The following is a 22,303-nucleotide window of genomic DNA, read 5'->3' as shown; positions in this document are numbered from 1 at the left end:
CTGGGCTGTGGATGACCACAGCCTGATATACTAAACACAGAAAACATCTTGTGTAGTTTCCCTTCTTTTATCTGCCCTTTTAAGTCTGAGTTGTTCCTTGAACTAAACAGAGCTTTCAGCAACAAAAAGTCATCAGGGTCCAGAGTCATCTAATAGAATGAAGACTAAACTTGGGACTGCTGCACAGACAGTTAAAGCTGGATGGGCTTATTATTAAACTGTGTCCACTGTATGCATTAACTCTGCCTACTGGATATAAACTAAACATCTGAAGATATTATATCTATAGTATATAGATAAGTAAATATTTCCAACACGGTATATATTTGTATTATAATCACTAGACGGTACTATCCTTTTTCTTTGTATCTGACTTTCTTCCATTAATTGTTTTTGTTGTTGTTCTGCTTCTTTCTTCTTTTTCTAAATGGAAAAAACCTAAATCACAGAATTCTCACACATACAAGAGATGCAAAAGCTTGAAGTTTACCCATTACATTAATTTTCAGCTTGCCATTTACAGTTTTGGATCTGACTAGAGTAGGTCTGCATGATTCACAGATTAAAATAATGCTTATTTATGTTATCTTATTCCTTTACAGATTTCATACTGCGCTCCGAGGTTCAACCTTTGTCTTAAACGGGCTTTTTCACCTCTGTCTTCAAGGTCACCCTCTCTTTAAGTTGATTTTCTTCTGATTAGCTGCCCTTTGCATACAAAAGGTTTGAATAGCAAGTGAGCGTGACTGCTGTATTTACAGACAATGATAATCATATTAAGGACACCCACTCAGACTGAGAATAATACAGAAAACCACAGACTTCAGGACAGCCTCAAGACTGCACTTTTTGCTCAATTATTTGAGAATTGTTTAATATGAATTCACACAATGGGAACATGTATGACAGGGCGAGCATTAGGGTCACTATAACATTTTGTGATGAATGTACAGGTCACAAGCCCTAGTCCTGAATATATGGAAGTGTGTATTTAGTCCTCTGGGTAGGTTCATATCTGAGAGCATATTTACAGCAAGCACACAAATGGAATATCCAAACCATTCAAAAATAACTAAACCCACAGCTAAATAACTGACGAGACACATTTTTCCTTTAACATTGTTTGTTTAGTAGCACTTTTTCACAATTACACATTCTTTAAATATATATTCTAAACTCTTTTTTCCACTTGTTTACATCTTTCTGCATTATTATGTTGTTCAACCTCTCTCTGTGTTGTCTGACAATTGTTTATGGAGAAAGTAGGCAAAAAAAACCCTAAACATATATATTAGTCATTTGGCAAAAAACAAAAAAACAACTCACCACCAAGTTGGATGTTTTGATGTTGTTTTTCTCTTTAGGTGACACAGAGATTCCCGTAAGACTTTATCTGTACTGGTAACAAAGATAAGAGAAAGATAATATGTTTACATGTAGCTTACATACAGTCCACAAAGAAGAGCTGGAAAGGAAGGTCTGGGCATCTCTATTGACACTGTGGGCAGCAGAATGGCAGAAAATGGATATTTTAAATCATAATAAATAGCCTGTTCACTGTAAGCTGAGATCGCATTTTTTAGCTATAAAAACAAACTTGATAGGAGTTCATTATCTTTAGAACTTTATATAAGTCATAATAACAGTAGGTTTAGATAACGTGTTACTATATTTCTTTAGTTTTCTATCAAACGCTGTTTTGCATCAGCGCAATATTGAAAATTTCAGATCACTTATCTCTTTGTCAGCTACTGCTTTAACATTTAGGCACTTGTTGTACTTTTGCGATCACTTCCACGACCTTTTTGATTCCACACATCTAAAACTACCAACTTGAGATGAGCTTTTGAAACATGACATAAGTGTCATTATAAACTGAACTACAAAACAGTCAAGGAGTTCCAGCTTGTTTAGGCTTTCAGCGCAACGTAAAAACTAATGTATTTCGCCGTCACTCACTTTTATCCTCAAAATGTACTTCAAGTATTAAAAGCGAACGTACTCTATAAGCAGAATGTCTGATTGTGTTTATTGTTAGCCTACTACGAGACTGGACAACCCATTACTAATTCCTGAGGCGGTTTAGTCGTTCAGCTGGTGCAGGGTGAAGTAATAGTAACCATTTATAAACAAACGCTCTTCTGTCCGAAACAGCGCCTAAATATAAACAACTCTTTATTCACTTGTCATACCTTTTGCTCGCATAACTCACAGCTCGTTCTCACACTTCGCTCTTTTATTCTTTTATTTTTTTTTCTTTCTGCTTTTCACGCTTTGCCCTCCCTCCTCTTGCTCGAGGGCGTGACCACAGCTGGGGGTTGAGGAGAAAGGGACTGCATGCTCTGCGTGGAGCACTATCACAACAAGAAAACAAGCCAGACAGACTACAGCGTGGCAGAGCGTCAGAGATCCCTCGGTCATCCCTCATTGAAAAGGTTGGCGAGCAAGCGGACGATCTGTCGAAGACTTCACAGCAAAACAGTTTCTGACATGCACTTTGATAAATGTGAGTACGTTTGTGCTTTTGATGCGGCAGATTAGAAGCCTGATCGTGTTTGTTTGACTGTGATGACGACACCGCTAACTCATTATTTTGTATGTTTTTCGGGTTTTTATATAGACAGGGATGGTGAAGCTGTTTCTCTTTTTTGTGTTGCGCGCGTGTGTGTGTTAGAGTTGAATTACAATGAGGTGTCATTTAAAAGCTTACGTCGACACAGACCTCCTATGTCATCAACAGGACAGGACACATCTGATAGGGTTTTCTGTAAACTTTAATCGGGATGCTGCCTCCTAAACGTGGCAGGAATCGCTCTTTTTCAGCTCCTGGTGTGCTTTTATAGTCAGACTATGTTTGCCACGCTATGCCAATAGGGAGATGTGTTTTTGATATGAATAGAGTACAGTGAGTTCAGTCATTTCACTGGTGCTTTCATGCACTAGTCTTCCTCTTGGCTTGGTTTTTCATATATGACATCACAGTTCGGGTGAATCCAACAAGCAGGACATCATTTGGGGAAACCCTAATACACCTCCACCCATGCTAGTATGTTTTCATTTCCCCATTTTATGATTAGTGCCAGACAGGCAGGCTGTGTGACGTGACAGCATCTTGTTTGCTTAAGCTTATTTGTTTATGGTCTCCCTTAAAAAACAAGCACGACCGATTACACATTCAGCTCTGCTAAACCACAAAATGAGGAAACTGGCTGTATGCTTCTTTCTTTTCACCGAGCATAGAGCCAAAAGAGAAAGGTCGTCGGAATCCCCAACCGCCCACTCACATGACTCAATGTCCAGGGGTTTCCACAAAACCTATTTGAATATAGCACAGTCTAGCCCAGAGCTGCGTGGGGGTTAGATTAGTGTAAACCCAAATGTATGTGCATGCGTGGGTCCCCCAGGCCATTTCCTGGCGTCTGGCAGCCTACAGGGCAACTTCGATCAACTGGTGGTATCTTTTTCAGAGATACTTTTAAACATAGAATATGCACTTATATTGCAGCATTACATCACCGAGCCAAAGGTGACATTTTGATATAAAGTTAAAATGAGTCAGGATTGAGTAACCTATAGTAACACCTTTTGAACTTGAAAATGAAACTTGCGGCCCTGAAATGTACAGACTGATGTCATGTATTCTCATTAAGTGACCTTTATTGTGTGCTGGTGGCGAGGGGGGGCATATGACACACAGCACCATGAGCTTATTGTCAAGGACTGGTTTTTAAGTGGAAGTGAGATTATTGTTTCTTTTTTTCCTCCTTCTACTTTGAGAAGAAGCGACACAGCTTGTCAACAGAGATCTACAATTTTTTCTTTCTTTTTTTTTTTTCTTTTTTCATCTCAGTGGTCGAATTTGCATTTTTTTTCCGGAAGCGCACACTCTGTGTGTTTGCTTTGGTGAACAGGGCTGTGTTGCCCCTGTAAGGCTTAATATTCATAAAGTAAAAGCAAACAAACAACAACAACAACAACACAAACCCCAAACAAAACAAAACAGAGACGTGACAAAAGAGCAGACTTCTTGTGCTCTGCCTTCCAGACATGGTTCAATAGAAAGCACAAGGCAACTACACGTGTTGAGGTGACAAGCCTGTGACACACCGAGGCAGGAAGATGTGGTTTGCCATTGTGTAGCGTAACGGAGCGGTACTACAGGAAGATGTCATAGAAAATAAGCAGTGGTAATCCCATACTACAGCCTTTCTGATTAATCTGTCTGGTTTGCTTGGCCACATTATCTGTGTTCCTAATGGAGGAGGTTTTGCATAGCTTTGTCTTTTGTACCACAGTTCCACAGACAGGGTGGAAATATCACTTTATCTTACACATGTGGGGTGAAGTTTTTGAGGAAACAACCTGTGTGGTCACAACATCTCAGCTGGAAACATCTGAATTCTGTTTTGTAATATTTGTTTCCTATTTTTCTGATTTCCTTTACCTGTTCAGTGGAAATGATACTTTAGTATCAGAAAGGGAAAACACACTCACTGCATAATGGACTTGATGTGAATGTGAAAGGTGAGCGTGGAGAAAATGAGATGTGATGAGAGTTGTACAGCTTATGATTCATTTGATAAATGAATCATAAGCTCACGACTCACTTTATATTTCTTATTCTGATGCTTTCATACCTTTAACCTTCATTTATATCAGTGATATTTATATCATTAGTCTGGTTGACAGTTAACCCTCAACAAATCAAAGCCAAGTGGCACATAGACTCCATAGAGTACACAGTGAGAGTAAATCCACTTCTGTAGACATAAAAAGGCTGTCTGTGATCAGACTTCATTTATTCGTTAGAAGGTTTTACTTTTTGATAAGCTAAGTTTTAATGGCTTTAAACAAGTTTGTCATTTTGTTGGAAAACATTTCAAATTGATATTTCCAGACATGAAACTCTCATTGCATTTATTCATTAGTGGATTAACAGAAAAAAAAAATTGGCAGCTATTCAAGCGTTCTCTGCTTTCATTTTTCAAATCTCAAAATTTGCATCTTCACCCTATTTTAGATCTTTGTAAAGTAAGTATGTAAGAAACAAGAAAAAGAAAATGTATCTTTGGCTGTAGAAAACCTTTCGATACTCCAAGACATTCTAGACGAAAGCAAACAAATGATTAGTGATGATTAAACATTGCCTCTAATATTGATTAAATGTCACCAGTATATAGTCATGTGATTAAAGAAGTAAAAAGGCAACATCATCTCCCTCCATTAGGCCAAGGTCTAAAGAGCTCTCTAATAGAGGTATCTAAACACAAAAAAAGGTTGTGGATCCCTGTAACTGGGATGAGATTTAAGAAGTCTCAAATTTGTCCTTAATTGCACCCTTTGCTAAATTGAGGCTATACGATTTGATGGTCCAAAAATGCTAACAAGGAATCACAGGGTCTGCAGGTGACTCTTCTGTTTGTGTCTAAGTGCATCTACAGAAACAAAGACATTCAAATTTGACCTGCATTTGGACACATATAGGCATAGCTAGGCAGACCAAACCTTTAGGATCATTATGGTGTATACAGCTGGTCACAGGGACAGTAGACAAGGAAGGAACCTCACGCTAACTGTGAAGCAAGGTGGTTGGAATATCATGATTTGGGCTTGCTCAACCGCTCTAAGGACTGAGGAGGCTTGCCAGTATGTTGAAAAATTGAGCAATTTCCATATTACTTACTTTCCCAGCGCCAAAAGAGAAGCCGTGTTGCACACTGCCCACAGTGAAAAAACTCTTGGAGCAGAAGAGAAGACGCGAGACGTCCTCTGTGCCACCCTGCTGCCCGACAACCAGCACAAGTCCTGTTCCTCCAGCTACTGTTACAGTAAGCCTGCACATATAGTACCCGTGCATCTCATCAAATTTTACATTATCAGGATTTGATTGTTCACAGTTTTTCCTGCTTCTTCTTCTTTTTGCAGCAATTGCCTCCATCAGAACCATTTCCCTGTACAGGTAAGGACTGGGCAGCTTCTGTTAGAGACTAAATGCAAAGATTTGGATGTGTAGGATTAGTCTCATAAAGCATTTTTCTTATTAATACTGACCTCAACTATTGCAAATGCTTGCAACACAGAGAGTAGAGAATCAACCAAACGTATATCAGAGATTTTGTTATTTAAGCAATTTTATCTTTTCAGTGATAAAAAGAAGTTTTCTTCTTTCTAGGTGCAGCAAGTAGCTACTCAGACATGGCAGTGAGCTATGAGCAGTGGGCCCCAGCTCCTGAGTCTACACTCAGTTTCTATGGCAACCAACCAGGAACCAGCTTTACCACAACCTACAGCCACACAATGACACCTGAATACACACAGCAACCAGTCCATCCATTTGTGGAAACAATGTCCCAGCCATATGTAAGTGTTAGCCTTTGTTTGCAGACTTTGCAAGTTTGATAATCCTATCTTGAGTTTGTTGAGTAAAATCTGCATTCCTTTGCACAGGACTGCCTGGGGGCTCTCTCAGATTCTTCCTGGTCACTTCTGGACCCAAGCCAGACCACACAGCTGACTTTCAGTTCAACAATGGATACCACCAAGCTCGAGGAAGCCAGGATGCTGCTTAGCAGGATGGACTACAGCAGAACTACCTGCCAGGATGAAGACGGAGACACGTGAGTGATCATGAGTGTGTTAGCGGAGAGTGTTTGGTTTATACCGGCTATTGAGATTTAAAGCAGAGAATAAAAGTCAATTTGCCAGTGGGAAATGTGGACTGAGGTTTCAATTTTAAGTTCTAGCCTGCATTACAAACATTACAATACAAGTAAGTGTTAATTCTTCTAGATATTTTGCAATGCGGTGCGTGTTCACAAACCCCCGCTGATAACTTTATTGCACTCTTTGAACATGAGTACACAATTTATTTACTTTCCTACAGTTTCGTTTTCAGTCGTGAGCTCAAAGTGAGAACCCATTTGGTATTCCTAGACAGATGAATAAAAAAAAAAAAACTAAATATGAAAATGAGTCAGCCACTCATGCTCAGTGACAATTACAATCTTACAAATTCTATTCCTTGTCACAAGTGAACTCGTGAGAGAAAATAGAGTGAAATTGGCTGTGGGGATTACCACAATTATGTAGCCTCATTCATAACTAATTTGTGATGTGTTCTTTCTCTATCAGCATCCTGCACATCTACACTGCCAAGGGACTGAGAGAGTGTGCCTATGCTGCTGCGGAGAGGCTGAGGGATATAGGGAGACTTGATGCAAAAGAACACAAGGGAAAGGTATGAACAAAAAAAAACATCATTCAGTTTGATTGTTGTTGACATGGTCTCTTAAAATACATGTGTATACTACCTGTGCTTGTGCAGACTGCTTTACTGGTGGCAGTGACGGCAAACCAGGCAGACATTGTCCAAGATCTGCTGTCTTTGGGAGCGGAGATCAATGCCTGTGACGTTAATGGACAAACCGCTCTTCATCTGGCTTCCCACTATGGATTCCCAGGGGTTCTGCGGGTAAAGCTACAGTAACTACTAAATGACTTTGGCATGACTTAATAAAACAAAACAAGCAAAGATAAGAGTGAGGAGATCTAATCAGCGATCTGTTTCTGCAGGCGATTCTGTCGAGCAGGCCGGCCGTCAACCTGGAGGCCCGCAATTTTGAAGGTAAAATAACATCTTAGCTTTTAGCTCCAACTCAAACATATTTACTGGAACCCCTAAAAGATATATATTTTTCTGTGTCTCAGGGATGACCCCTCTGCACTGTGCAGCCATTTCTCACAGTGTCACGGTGAAGGCTTTGTCTACCAATGGGCATGCAGATGTTAATCTTCAGACCAAAGCTATGGAGAAGCTCTCCTGTGTGCAGATGCTACTTGGTGCAGGGGCATCCCTTCTCAGTCAGGTAGGTCAACTGTGAAGTTCAACACAGTAAGGCCTGTACTTCAAGGCAGAATTTTCAGCTACCTGGGGTTTTATCTAACCAAGATGTTGTCATGCTGCCAACCATTCCCCTCTTTGTTCTCTCTTTTGTTTTCTCCTTGTTGCTTGACGCTTTTTAGCGGTTCTAGTCTGACTTGTGGTTTCATTATGTCTCTCCCATTACTTCCAATTCTCCAATTCCAGGAAATCAAAAGTAACAAGACTGTGCTGCATTTGGCTGTGAAGGAGGGGAACATTGATCTGGTGCGTTATCTGCTGAGCATTCCCCTGCCGAACATGAAAGACTTTGTCAATATGAAAGTGAGTCCCACACTGACAAGAAACTCCGAGCAGAATTTTATGCATACACGTGTTTATGCGCAAATACATAATGTGTAAGCGTACAGCTATAGCTGTCTGTGAACAGTCCGAGTTATGCGGCTTCTATATTTTTTTTCCCCCCACAGGCTCACGGCCACACAGCTTTACACATGGCAGCCGGTCTCCATGGTAACCTCCACCAGGAGGTGATCCTGCAGTTGCTGCTGAGCAAAGGAGCTGATCCCAGCATCCGCAATCTGGAGAATGACCAGCCAGCTCACCTGCTGCAGAGCGGCCTGCTGGGAGAACAGGTAATCACCCATATCTTCACTTTTTTTTTTCTTTCTTTTTTTTGTGATTGACTTGATTTTTCAGTTTACTTATATTAATTTATCTCCTAACTTGTAGCTCAAGCTCATGCTGAAGAAACGAAGTGCCTCCTCTCGTCGACGTATCGTGTCCTTGCAGGACCAGGAATAACTCAGATCATTTGTAGTCCCATTTTGGAGGGAATATGTCTTTAAGATAGTTCCTCTGTTGAGAAGGGGGGTTTACGTTTTATTTTGATGACACTCTGGGAGTATCCAGCCTATATATTGATGAGTAAACAAGACTACTTTGGTATATAAATCTCCAAATGCTGTGTAATTCACATTGCAATAGACAAAGGATGCTTTAATTCCAAAGCTTCAAATTTGCTTGGTATTTAGTTTCTGTAAAACTGTAGTGTTTTATTTATTTACTACTCTTAGGCAGAAGTATTCCTCTGTGAGTGAAGGATTTCATTCTGAAATGTGATATCTCTGTGAAGACTTTTCCACGAAACGCTGTTGCTAGAAATCAGGCATGCATTTGAAAGTTTTTAAGTAACATATTTATTTTTTTTAAACATTTTGCAATGAAACAACAGAACTACAAAACATTAGCATTAGTTATTGAAAAAAAGTAGTATTCGAAGGTGGAGTAATATTTATTTTTCTGTTAGGCTAAACTCCCAGTTTTATGTTGATTTCTGTGAAATCGTGAAAATAAGCTCCAGGACAATGTCCCTGAAAGACCTCTTGTTATCTCAAATCCCCCTCGTTGAAATATTATCATAATGATACAATGAGTGATGGTTGTCATATCAATCAGTATGTGTGCTTTATGTGTGTTTGGAATGAGAATAATCTGTTGTACGATTGAACCTTCTTTCTGTATGCATCATACATATTTGTGTAACCTCAGGTGCACTTTCCTTTGTGGAAAAGGAAACTTTATGGGTAAAACCTCTATGTTTTTAAAAATGATTGTAACAGACAATATGTTTTTTTTTTTTTTTCTTTGTCGAAGAGGCATTACATGAGTAAGTGTGGTGACAAATTGTCTGACTGACTGTACTTTTTACTCATGAGTCATGAGTGCGAGGACGATAACAGTGCTTAAATTCCATCAGGTTCTTTTGATCTTCGGGGTACCCTTTGAACAGTCCCGTTTACATTCAGCTTCAGAAATTAGCAGCATGGAAAATACAGCAACACATAAGAAGCTTGCACTTTTGTTTACACTCACACAGTATTTATTTTTCAAGGCCAATTTCAACCAACCTTTACTGCAATGACAGTGAAACTTAATCACAGATTAAATGAGTGTAATCTGAGTGACAAGTAAGCCTCTCACTTATGTGTCATCCTTTATATTAGACACGCTGTAAATTCCTGTAAAGCACAAAGGAAATCTCACAACAAAACCACATAACATTTCTCATGAACATGCTTTTCATTTTCTACACTCTTGCTTCACATGAGAATAATTTCTGACATTCTTATAACAAGAGTAGATGGGATCCATTTGAAAGTAGTCTCCCTTTTAGCCTTTACAGGGAATTGAATACTGTTGCTTTAGAACTGAATCAGCTCTGTTATATTTGTAAAGGTAACCTCAAAATGAATGTTGGCTTTTCATTTATTTCATTTTGCAAATTTTGATTTGTTATGATTTGGTTTTTCCATCGATTGGTTTACCAGCTGGATCTGCTGTTTGAAAGATCCTGCGCAGGGAAAAAAAAAAGAGTAAATCATAAAGACGACTGTTAAACTGGCTCAATGAATGCAGTTTCATTTGCTGTACACATGATGGACACATTTCTAATTTTGTAATCATGCTCTTGATTTTATTGTTTTACAACAGTAAAAGATGTAGAAGAGAAACCACACCCGTTTCCTGTGTTTGATGTGAACATTGTTGAGTGTCCTTGTCATTTCTTTTTCATCTTAAACACTACACAGAGTAATCTACAGACAGATGTTTTGCAGCTTTGCCAAATAATATGAGATGAGGTCAGGTTGTATAAGAAAACCCTGTTTATCAATCACCCATCAGAGGTATGTTCTCCATAAGAGGAGTGGCCACCAACACAGCTGATCTACTTGTATCTATTTGCTAGCATGGGCTTCTGTTTTTTTTTTTTTTTTTTTTTTTCAAGCTTGTGCTGTAATGCCTATACAGTTGGAGGAGGTACTGCAAAAGAAAAGGAAATAAGTCAGAGAGAATAATGGAAAAATAGCAAAGTTTTAGCGCACACAGTCACTCTAAACAGTTCCATCTAGATAAATGAAATTACCTTCTGTCTTTGGGATTTGAGTACCAGATGAGCTGGAACTGCAATTAGAAAAACGAAGGAGGAAATTAGTCAAGAGGTGACTTCAAAATTAAATTCATCAATAATTCCAATAAAAACATACTCGTGCGGTTCGAATACTGTGGCAACAACTTCAACTTGACGTGTTTCCATTATCGGGGTTGCAATATCAGGTAGATCTAGATGCAGTTGAAGCCACAGGCTTCTAAGTGTAACTATAGACCAATATGCAGCTTTTGCCCCATTTAAACAGCAGCCCTCGCCTTTCTTCCAGTCTTACTATACAAGCAGCATGCAACAATCTGAGAATCGACACTGCCCATTCACTACCAACACAGGAAGAGTGTGATGCGTCCATTCAGAAATGCTTACTATGCGCATGTGATTTGCCACATCTGTGTAATCTCATAAATGTGTTGGAAGTGTGTGTGCAAAGAGCAGAATAGGGGCATTTTGAGAAGAGGCATCCAGTGCAGGGATAGGGGGGAAAATGTAGGATTTTTTTTTTTTATTTAAAAAAGATGGCAAATTCATACAACATGCACAGGGGGATCATCTGCTAAACTCTTACTTGGATGAGGATTTTACACATTTTGTGAATTTTTTACCTGTTTGAGGAATGATAGATGAGTTACCAAAACAATACTTTTATATTGATATATGTTATTAAGCCTTTGCATTACATATGTTTTTACAGATATTTTAAAGTCTAAACTTACTCAGGGCTATTAATATGCCAGAGACAAACATAATGACAGCAAGGATAACCCCTGTTGTCCGCAACGTCTCATAATCTAAAAGGAACAAAAACCACACACGAAACACTTATAGGAATTTATTGTGTATTTAAAGAATGCTATCAGTAGAAATACAACACTCATATGGCTTTGGTCTTTGAAATGAATAAACAACATAAATCTTACCATATTCGAAGTCGCTTTGGTCCGGAAACACTGTTTCTGCAAAGAAAGAGTGTCAAGTTATAAACCACATTTTAAAAGTGTTTATTTGGCCACAACAGTAGTGGGATTATCACAAAGCTTTTTAATGCACTACAAGGGAAAGCAAGCTTTTCAGCTTCCCAGGGTGCAGAATTGGCTCAGACAACTCCTCAGGAGTATTTTTCCCCCTTGACTGCAGCATCTTGGCTCAGCAGAAAAAATGGGTTAGAAGCCAGCAGCAGGATACAGAGGTGTCATCCCAGCAGCAGAGGATAAAAAGATCTTAAATTGAGTTAAACAAGAACTTGAAGTTAGGAGGATATTTAAAAATAATAATAATAAACTAAAATAAGCAATTTAAGAAGTCCACCCCTCATCAATATAGTGACTTTTTAGAAACAGAAGCGAGCAAGCCCGTGCTAAGCAATTAAGATGTCTGGATGCCAATAATGCAGCTTGCATATTGCGGAACCCTCAGTTTCTCAGCAAGTGGCTGAGCAGACAGTTTTTCTTTCCACAGGTTTCCCCCTTCCACAAAATCCGAGAACTGTTTTAGAGAAGTACTTAATATTTGATCTGTCCATTCCAGCGGGGACATTTACTCAGGAACTCCCTGTGTTATGACACTCCGTGCATCAGCAGCTAAATTGTTTCCCACAACTCTAGCAAACAATGCAGCAATGGAACATCATCAACATAGGTGTGAAAATGAAAGCAGTGATTTCAATTTGTTCCTGATCTGCAAAATAACTTTTTGTACGCGTTTCATTTTAACAGGAAAAACAAACAAAGAAACAAACCTGTGGTGTCCATGGCTGCAGTGCAGAGGTGAAGATGAGCTCAGGTGCTGGTTTGCAGTGTTGGACTGGATGCGAAAAGTGGGAGCAGCATAGCACAGCAGGCAGAACAATAAACTCAGGAGGGTCCCTCTGGTGGTTATGGTGAAACACTGCATGCTAACCGAGTGGTGCAAAATGGAAAAAAAAGGCAGCAGGGCTGCCTCACACATGGGATACTGTTAATGGTCGAGCCAAAGTTAAAATAAATATATAATTTTATAATTGGTAGGCTTGGTAATTATGCCGTCTTCTACTACCTGCTAAGGACCCCAGCCTTGTGTTGTGTCTAAGTTTGTGGTGGAGAGTTGCTGTTATTGTCTGTGTAGCATCATTTTGTTTCAGCAATCATTATATGTAACCCTTAACTTTCTGCTATAGAGTATATAAGCTTGCATGCATAAAAACCCCAGCTCCTGCCTTACATTGTGTCTTTTGTGCAGTGCAGTCATCCCATTGCTGCAACTCCAGGGAGGGAAAAAAAAAAACAGCCTACATCTGCAGCTTTTATGTTCACTGAGGCTGGCAGACTCATACTGGCACAAAATCTGCCAATAAACAGCACTGAACACAGAAACAGGCAAAATTAAAGCCTTTTTTTCAAAAAGAAAAAGAAAAAACTCCAAAAGCTGCAAAACGCGGCATAAATCACTCTGCACACACTGCTGGTTGTTACTACTGCATGTGTAACTGAGCTGGCTGCAGTGTCAGCAGAATCAGGGGTGCGGTGTGGTACAGTACAGTTCACTGGTTTAAATTTGCAGTGGCGCCAAATTAAATAAACACGCATAAAAACGTAAAACATCGTGTCAAACATTTAATTGCTTTATTATCCTGCATCGAAGTGGAAAATCTCAAAAATACAAACGATAACAACACTATCGCCATCATATAAAGTTGGCACAATATCTACTACCATGGAAAGGAGATAAAAACATAAAAAAAGGAGAACTGTAACATTATGTAACTGTAGATAGCTTCATGTGTTCATGGAAAGATTGTCTGCCGCTGACGTAGTATTTGCTGCCACCTAATGGCAACATTCAGCAAAACTGCAGAAGAGGTAAAGGATTCAGTTCAACTTATCAGAAATTATTTATTTTTGAGCTTCACTTTAAAGGTGATTCACACATGATTTGCAGGATACTTACCAGTTGTGGATCTATGTCTGTTAAACTGTGGAAAGAGTCTTATGTTACTACATGGTCAGTGGGGAAAAAAAGAAAAAGAATAATCATTATATAAGAAAGGAACCATTTACCTCTTCGAACACCTGGTTCCCCATCAGGACCCCTGGGTCTGAAAAAATAACAAAACAGAATTACATTTAAAAAACTGATCGTGTGCATCCAGAATGAAAAATGTTTGTTTACTTACCTTGGGTTGTCTCTCTTTGAACAGGTACACTTTCGGCCTGTTATTTAAAAAAAGAAAAATTAGACAGAATCACAAGTAAAATAATTACACAGGGCTGGTATCAACAACACTATGCTTTTCTACAAAAAGCACAGAAGCAAATGTTAAGAGAACACAGCAGTCAGCTTTGTACCCTTAAGTATTAAAAGAGGGAGACTGCTCCAAGCCTTGATAGATACATTAATTCGCTTTCAAGCTCATTTTCATAAGCACGTCTGGGCTGCAAGCCTAGGAAGGCCTTATGTGCTTCCAACTACTTGGACTGAACCCAAGACTATATTCATCCACCAAAATCCCCCCAAATATTTGGTTGCTTAACTAAAAATACATGTGGCGGTGCGCTGGATAACTTCTGGCTAGTAGAATTAGTGGTGCATGGTACGTGCAAGCCAAGAGTGCTCAGCTCGCTTTAAAAAATAAATAAATTGTAATTTAGCGATCAGTTTGCTTTTAATCTCAATGAGGCAGAGATGAGATGATACAGTTTTTTTAAATCTCTTTCTGTCAAGCTGCAGCACTTAGAAAATATCTGAAAAATTATTAAGCCTGTGACCTACGTATCGCAAACTGTGAGTGCCTTGAAATCTATCTTTTATTCAATAATTCTGACAAATTATATATCTATCTATATATGTGTATATTTATGTATATATCTATATATCTCTCTCTCTCTCTCTCTCTCTATATATATATATATATATATACACACACACACACATATGTATAGGTGCATTTTATGTATATTCTGAATTGTCATTGAAGATTTTATTTTCTATTCAATTAAAAAAAATCTGTACTTTTCTTAAACAAATGGCATAAACGTCTTTGGTTAGCCTCTCTGTTTAAAGGACCCATCAATGACTGCTATTTCTATGTATAATTTCATAACTCATATACTAAATACTAATACTAAAACCTTCACAAAGTGCACTTGGAAGCCCACTCTGCTTTTTACTAACAGAGGCAGGCAGAGAGTGTGGCCAAGCAATGTGACTGCCACTGAATAATTTATTGGCAGGTTTTGGTTTCAGGGCTCCCAGTGGCAACAGCAGCATGTGCTGGCAGGTAGGAGGAGGACCCTTGGAAAGACACTGACTTCAGATATAAAGACCAAATTGCTGTGATGCAAGAAGCATAAATGTGTTGAGGCTGCACCACAAGCATCTGTGTGGCTCCCTTCGAGACCTCTGAGAGAAACAGGGGGGCTGTGAGGTGAGTTTGCGCACACAGGGAATACAATCCGCTTACACTTTCGCGTTTACACATTTGCACTCTTGCTGTGTCTTTAGACGGCCATGCACTTACTGACAATGATTGCGATGCCCAGGAAGAACAGCACCACTGCAAAAACCAGCCCACCAATTCTCAGAGATTCATAATCTGAAATAACAAAAAACAAAAAAAACTAAAAACACTTTGTAGTGTTTGCAGATTTATATGATGTAACGTTTTAAGTCTTCAGTCTGGAAGCAAGGCGTGAGACAAACAGCAGAGAGCGAGAAAACATCAAAAGAAGAAAGGTCTGTTTAATATATTTTAATATACTTTAATATAGGTATATTTTAATTATACCTGACATCATTTTGAGTATTTTTAATTAGTAATTATTTGTATATAATACATGTACATTCATTTCATGGTTTAGTAAAATGTGTTAAAATCTTTAGTAATAAATATCAAGTGAAAAAACGTTTTGATCACAAGTTTATTTTGTTGTTAAAAAGAACAAAAACACTCATTACGGTACATTGTACATGTATTCAAACTGCTATGGATTTAAATAGTTATTACCTGTAACTCTAATGCAATTAAAGTCACAAAAAATAATGCAACTATAGTCAAACAGTATCCCATGACAACATCATCACTTTGAACTTCAGATAAATCTATTGACCTAGAAGCAGAGGTTTTAATGGCACTTTCTCTTGTTGCCAGTACGAACTATGATTCTTAAAAGTGTAGTGTGTAACTTCTTAGGCTTTTTCTCAATTTTTGACTATTTCATTAAAAACTTTGCTCATTCTTAATTTCATGGCAGCAACGCATCTAAAAAAAGGTCGGGTTCCACAGAAACCTTCTCTTGGCCAAACCGTTATGTGATCAAATCAAATTTTCAATTCTTTTTGGAAAACATGGATGCCATGCCCCCTGGCTAAAGAGGACAGGTATGAAACATCTGGATTGGTATCAGTGCTCAGTTCGAAAGCTTGAATCTCTGATTCTATTACACTCATTGTAAAAGAGCCTTCACAAAATGAGTAATACAGTCAACAAGTCCCAGGACTGTTTAGCTGCTAGAATCCCATGTCAACAACATTCCTCTCCTAAAGGTCCAGCAACTGGTCTGCTCGATTCCCAGATGTTGCCCTGTTGTTGAAAGAAGAGGGGATGCTGCACGTTGGTAACGTCATGTCCCCGTCCCAACTTTTTTTGAGACGTGTTGCTGCCTTCAAATTCAAAATGAGTAAATATAATTTAATTTGAATTTGCAAATCAGTAGATTCCATTTTTATTTACATTTCACACACTGTCACAACTTTTTTTTTTAGGGTTGTATATACAAATGATTGTGGTACTTTTGCATCACAGTGCACTCATTCTCCACCAATATTTTCCCTGAGACAGCTCTGTTATTGCATCCGGTAAACATCAGATCACTGCTCTTAGGAAAGTCTATTCCTGTAGTGTAGCATTTTGATTATTTTAGTGTTGTGCCCAAGTGTATTTTAACAGGAAACACTTTGGTGGACCTTAAGTAAGTGAAGCAAGTAGAAACACATGGAGGAAAAAGCGAGGTGGACAAAAACAAACAAAAAACTCCCCAGTGAAAATGATGCGTTTTGATCACCGTTTTAGAGGTAATTGTGTGGAATAGTACACTGTGGGCATGAGAAAACTACCAAATAACCCCCTACCCTCGAGAACAAAACACAATAAAAGTGCATATAAAATGCAGATGTTCAGTCATTCTCTACACTCTGTTCCTTTGGGTCGACTAAAAAGCCGTGACAGTGCTTGGTATTTACATTGGGTTTACTCCAGAAGCTTGGCCTTAGGGTGGAAGTTTTCCATCACTTTTGGAGAAAAAACAAGTGAAAAATGTAAACTCATCTCAACCTCCCAGATGTTTCCTGTGTGGAGGGTCAATCATTAAAAGCCCAAGTTCATCTGCTCAGCCCTCACCGTATTGAAAATCCCTGTCGTAGTCTGGAAGAAGAAAGCAAAAAAAGAGGAAACAAATGAGAAGCAGATTTACGCACTGACACGCTTCAGCGAGTACTCACAATATGACAGCAGTTCTAGAGCATTATTAACCACTATGAGCCAAGTACCAGTTTACAGTAAATGCTCTACAGTGAGTACTTAGATTAAGCTAATTTGACTTTCTAAAAAACAAAAAACCCCACAATACCCACCTTTGTCATCATCAGCTGCAGAAACTGTGAGAGAGAAAGCAAAGAACATTGACCTTTATTAAGAAATTCAGCAGGTTACATAAGTGCATGTCAGCAAATGAGTGGCTGTTGTTGGACAAAACTGGCTTGAGCAAACATCTGAAACAGCGCCTATTAATTAAGGTCTTCATTTTGTAGCTGGCTCCTTAATTAAAACAAAACAGAACAAAACATGCACGCATGGGAATTGTTCTCATGGGAACAGCGTGTTAACACTGTTAAGACCCAACTTCAAATCAATAAAATCAGGATTAGAGGGGTTCCAGTTATTGGCAGGAGGACCAGTTTCTATTTAATCTCAAACATCACAAGAAATGCAGAGGATAAAATGCTCGTTAGCCCAGATATTAAAAAAAAAAAAAATCCCACCCCAATACAACGGAAAATAATAACTGTGCTTATTCTTCTACCCCAGTATTTTTATTTCATCGCCCTGTTTTAATCCGTGCTCTGTCACTAATGCGGGGAACTTCAGATCGGTCTGTTCTAACACCATCTCTGCCTCCATGTGGAGAAAAAAAAAGTTGGCTGCAGACTTTCAGATCTACACTGTTCATCATAACAAAGGAGAAAGCAGGCACTGTTTATGTGAGCGTCAGTGGTCCGAGTGAGAACAGTGTAACCTTGGAGGAGCACAAGAGAACGCTACACAAATACTTGTGTTAGGCAACATTTTGCATAATTAAAGCGTTATTTTTAACGGTTATCATTAACAACATTCGACCATAATAGCCGATGCTGAAAGCACTGACATGATAAGGCAAGCGGAGAGTTATTAAAGAGTAAAAGCTTTCTGTTCTAAAGTTTAAGCTTAGAGACTTTTCTGACACTTGCTGAAAGAATCACATGAACTGCTACAAATAAGACTGATGCGGTTGAAACCCTGAACTCAGTAATATGTTATCTGTTCTACTGCATCCTGGCTGCTGGAGAGGAAGGGTGAAAGTCACACAGTTAACGCTGACCTTGTTCTTGGGCAGTAAATCCTAATATTATTCTTTTTCCTCTCCGAAGCAGAAACGCATTCTATCATACTGATGCCGACAAGTCTTCCAAAATAAGGTCTAACCCAAGAGTCGGACATAAAAGTCAAAGAAGATCTGCTTAAGATCAAGCACAGCCGATGGCATGCGGGGTGCGCGGATAAACAACTCTGAGACCAGAGCTTGCATTAACAATGGAAAACTTGGCAGCAGTCTGAATAACCGATTTATTCAAACTGCTGTATAAGGAAACATTTACACTAGTCTGACACGGCCTTTTCTCTGTGTACAACACTGGGGTGAAAGATTTTAGCTGATTTTTGTTTAAGTATGCAAATTATGTTAGACATTATAAACATCTGACCATGTTAAAGTGCCACACAATTATGCATGCAACATTAAACAGAAGCAAATCGAAAGTTCATGCTTCGTCAGTGACCACTCACGCAAACTTACCAAACACCTCCCTTCCAAATGCTGATCCTATTATACAGACACATCAGCTCATTTAGCATGGAAGGACTTAAAGCAAAAGCTAGGGAAAGGGGAAGCAACTGAAGAAGGTCATGCTTGTTTTAAAGGGGGGAAAGCACGTAATTCTGATGAAGGTCTCGTGAGAAGAATACCCACCAAGCGCAGGAGCCAGCCAGGAACTGAATGCCACCAGAGTCACAAGATCCATTGTACCTGTTTGGAAAAGTCAAACAAGAAAGGGCTGTGTCAGGATGTGAAATCACAATAACAGGAAACAATAAATGTCTTAAACCAATTGTACACAGTTGTAACCGAAAAAAAAAAAAAAAATCCTGATCCCTCACAGTGCAGGCTGAAAAAAGTAACTCAAACAACTTTCTTTATTACCAACAACCTCAATCAGATGCTAGCCTGGAGAAGGAGAGGTATGCACTGGAGAAAAGAGGAAGAAATAACACATCTGTGTGAATGAAAGACAGACAAGTGGGACAAACAAATAATACCATTTTAAACTACAGAGAGTGCACAAGAGAGGTGAAGAAGAGAGTGCAGGCAGTATGGAGATAGTCACAGAAGAACAGCAGCAGAAGTGAAAGGGAGGGTTTACAAGACAGTACTGATTTGGTGATATTATTAGACAAAGGATGTTAAAGATGGAGCTGCCAGGCAGGAGAAAAAGACAAAGGAAGTCCAAAGAGAATCTTTATGGGTGTAGTGAAGGTTATGCATAGGCTTGGTGTGATAAAAGTGGATCCTATGGACAGGGTAATATGGAGGCAAGGTAATCCGCTGTGGCGACCCCAAAGTGAGTAGCCGAAAGATGAAAAAGAAGAGCCTCCATCAGATGTTACCGGTAGCTGCTTATGAGATCGGGCAACAATCAAGAGGAATCTCGCAAAGTTTTAGGAAGATTTTTGAAGCATTTTCCAGCTAGGGGCACCTCTTTAATGAGTTTTCTAAAATTCTAAGAGTTGTCTTGATCAAGGCATAATTTACACATCTACACATTAGAAGAACAAATTCTACAACCCTCATTTCAGATCTCATCTCCTTAACAAGAACGTCTGATTCCAAGACGATTTGGGAGAACTGATTACAGCAGATGCTTTTACCAGCTTGGACTTTTAGTGAATATTTTTGTGTTCAATTAAGGCAAGCGAAAGATAACTTTTTGTGTTTCCAAAACATGCTCCAAGTTCACAGATGGTGTTTTTGTAGAACTATAGAAGCACCCTGCTTACAACTTGTATTGATATAGTCTTATTAGTGTGGTTATGAAGAAGCTTAATTTAATCCAAATGACATCTTTCTTCATGAATATCTGACATCCTCTAGTCTAAAATAAATCAGCTGCTCACACTGTTCTGCTAACGGAGAATCAGCCACTTTCGATGAAGTTCAGTTTAAGCATATACTCTTTTCACAAGAGTATATGCTTAAATTGAACTGAGTTTCACGTGGAAAATCATTGACACCATGCCTGGTAGGGAAACAATGCTCTTTCTCAGCTAGATGCCACATAACAGGCTCATGGATGTTTTCTGTATGGGAGTCTTAATAACATAGTGCCTTAACTCTGGGTAAGCGAAGAGGGTCTATTTCAAGCACAGCCCCTCAGAATATGGAGCTCAGCAGTGGAGGGGTACCAGGCAAGCCTGGTGTTGAGTTGCACTTGATATTTGGTCAGTGGATTTGGACTGGTTTTGCTGGGTCATCTACTTTACAAGTGGAGCAAAACCCTTGGGGGACACATTACTGTCTATATATTACCTAGTACACTGGGATTATCTTACACCCATATGTGTAAGGTTATGTTTTAGGTTAAGATCTCACCAGATCCCACCCTTCATGATTGGAAATGGGCTGAAGGTCCATTCAAGACAGTATATGAGGCAACATTTTGTTTGCTTCACAGCCCTAATTACCAAGAAAAAAAATCCCAAAACAGGACAACAAAAAATGTAATGCAGGTACGCAAAGCTTAGCTCTGCAGTCATAGAAAATCTAAGCCATGAAATAACATCTTTTGCAATGCAAAGATCAAAGCCTATGTTAGCAGAGCCAATGGCTCCCTCCCTGGCCCAAAGCACTGATGGGGATTCATGCATGACTAGAGTGGGGGTGTGAACACGAGCCTGGAGGCTGGAGTGGAGAGAAATGAACACTTCAACCCTGGGAGCAGGATTAACAACAAAGGCCTGCCAATCAGGTTTAATCAAACAAATACAGGGTGAGTTATTCGAACAAGTGCCAATCCAATAATCTTGTTTGTTAGCCTTCTGAGTGATGGAGAGGAATATAATGGGGAGACAGGAAAGAAGCCCGTAGAGCAACACGTAAAATGAATTATAATGGGTTATAATAAAGTGGGATTAACACAGACTGTTTGCAATTAGGAATAGGAGCTTGTGTTTTACATTTCACTTACATAAACCCGTTACGGGGTATATTTAGACTCCAAACAGACTGCATCACCATACTTTCAAGGAACAACACTTGAGGTTTTTTCCTTTGGTAGTTTATTCTGTGAGGTATAGTCTGAAAAACTATGATATTCTGACATCTGTGCGAGTTCTCAACAATTGAAGCCATTCAGATTGTTACAGATTAAGTGACATTTCACAAGTTGCTGGCCACAAACTCACGGCTCAGCGCAAAAACGAGCCTCCAGTGAACTTGGTAGTGGCAAGTAGAAGTTAGAGCAAATGTATGAGCAGGGAAAAAGGCTTTCATAGTGCACAGTAGCATTGCAGGTATATGCAAAGAACGCGTAGGCGTGAGAGAAGCAAGAGCGATGGCTTATCTAATTAGACGGTCACATGGTGGACGCAGGCATTTAGTTGGGGGGTGGTGGTGGAAACAACGTTGGAGAAACCAAGAAGAAAGACGATATCTTTCTAAGAACATATCTACCAATCAAACGCTGCTGACACGCGGTCCTGTTTATGAAGACTTTGCGTGCAGAATTTATTTAATATATTTGTAGCTGCCTTAATATAAGTCGTGTTCAAGGAAACGCATTAATTTCAGCAGAGCACAAGTCAAAGTGAACTTACCGTATATCCACCTCCTGGAAACTCTAATGTGAGTTGAGACTTTTCGCTCAGTGAGCTAAACTTTACTTGGAGGGGAGGAAAAAAAGTTTCCCTACGTTAAACACGCACAAAAAATAAATAAATAAAATGCATGCAAAACCTTCTATTATGACTTGATTAAAAATGAAGCCGTCTGGGTTGCATTCTGTGTGGACCGTTCACCATTCCCGCCTGGACCAAGTCTGTTTCTTCTTGGTCTTGCCTCAGGAATGAAAAGGGGAGGGGGAGGCGGGGTGCCACTGAAGTTACTCCCAAAAATTACCCGGGACTGCCCCGCTCA

The 22,303-nt window shown here is 39.2% G+C and overlaps 3 protein-coding genes across 4 annotated transcripts; 1 reads left to right on the top strand and 2 right to left on the bottom strand.

Moving 5' to 3' along the window:
• The first annotated feature begins 2,337 nt into the window (after window positions 1-2,337).
• nfkbid (nuclear factor of kappa light polypeptide gene enhancer in B-cells inhibitor, delta) lies at window positions 2,338-10,387 on the top strand. Its single transcript, XM_006801449.3, has 12 exons — window positions 2,338-2,506; window positions 5,692-5,828; window positions 5,926-5,959; window positions 6,173-6,360; window positions 6,448-6,617; window positions 7,132-7,237; window positions 7,325-7,471; window positions 7,573-7,624; window positions 7,708-7,865; window positions 8,087-8,203; window positions 8,350-8,514; window positions 8,612-10,387. The coding sequence occupies exons 1-12, from the start codon at window positions 2,338-2,340 to the stop codon at window positions 8,681-8,683; spliced, it is 1,515 nt and encodes a 504-aa protein (XP_006801512.3). The 3' UTR covers window positions 8,684-10,387.
• Window positions 10,388-10,641: 254 nt separating this feature from the next.
• LOC102794076 (uncharacterized) lies at window positions 10,642-12,773 on the bottom strand. Its single transcript, XM_087848133.1, has 4 exons — window positions 12,565-12,773; window positions 11,747-11,782; window positions 10,806-10,843; window positions 10,642-10,702 (listed from the first exon to the last, which is right to left on the bottom strand). Exons 1-4 carry the CDS (start codon window positions 12,771-12,773, stop codon window positions 10,683-10,685), a joined length of 303 nt encoding a protein of 100 aa, XP_087704259.1. The 3' UTR covers window positions 10,642-10,682.
• Window positions 12,774-13,412: 639 nt separating this feature from the next.
• On the bottom strand, window positions 13,413-22,285 carry fxyd6l (FXYD domain containing ion transport regulator 6 like). 2 transcript variants are annotated; one of them, XM_087848134.1, is made up of 10 exons: window positions 21,985-22,285; window positions 19,085-19,141; window positions 18,911-18,937; window positions 17,433-17,456; window positions 17,200-17,223; window positions 15,322-15,396; window positions 13,978-14,014; window positions 13,862-13,899; window positions 13,752-13,776; window positions 13,413-13,652 (listed from the first exon to the last, which is right to left on the bottom strand). In XM_087848134.1, exons 2-9 carry the CDS (start codon window positions 19,134-19,136, stop codon window positions 13,772-13,774), a joined length of 282 nt encoding a protein of 93 aa, XP_087704260.1. In that variant the 5' UTR covers window positions 19,137-19,141; window positions 21,985-22,285; the 3' UTR covers window positions 13,413-13,652; window positions 13,752-13,771. The 2 variants fall into 2 exon arrangements, with proteins under 2 accessions (XP_087704260.1, XP_087704261.1); XM_087848135.1 differs by lacking the exon at window positions 18,911-18,937 and having other exon boundaries at window positions 21,985-22,249.
• Window positions 22,286-22,303: the final 18 nt, after the last annotated feature.

Source organism: Neolamprologus brichardi, chromosome 11 (genome assembly GCF_056152115.1).
Source record: "Neolamprologus brichardi isolate AB-2024 chromosome 11, ASM5615211v1, whole genome shotgun sequence".
In the NCBI taxonomy this organism is placed as follows: domain Eukaryota; kingdom Metazoa; phylum Chordata; class Actinopteri; order Cichliformes; family Cichlidae; genus Neolamprologus; species Neolamprologus brichardi.
This window is presented reverse-complemented; position numbering and strand designations above follow the sequence as displayed.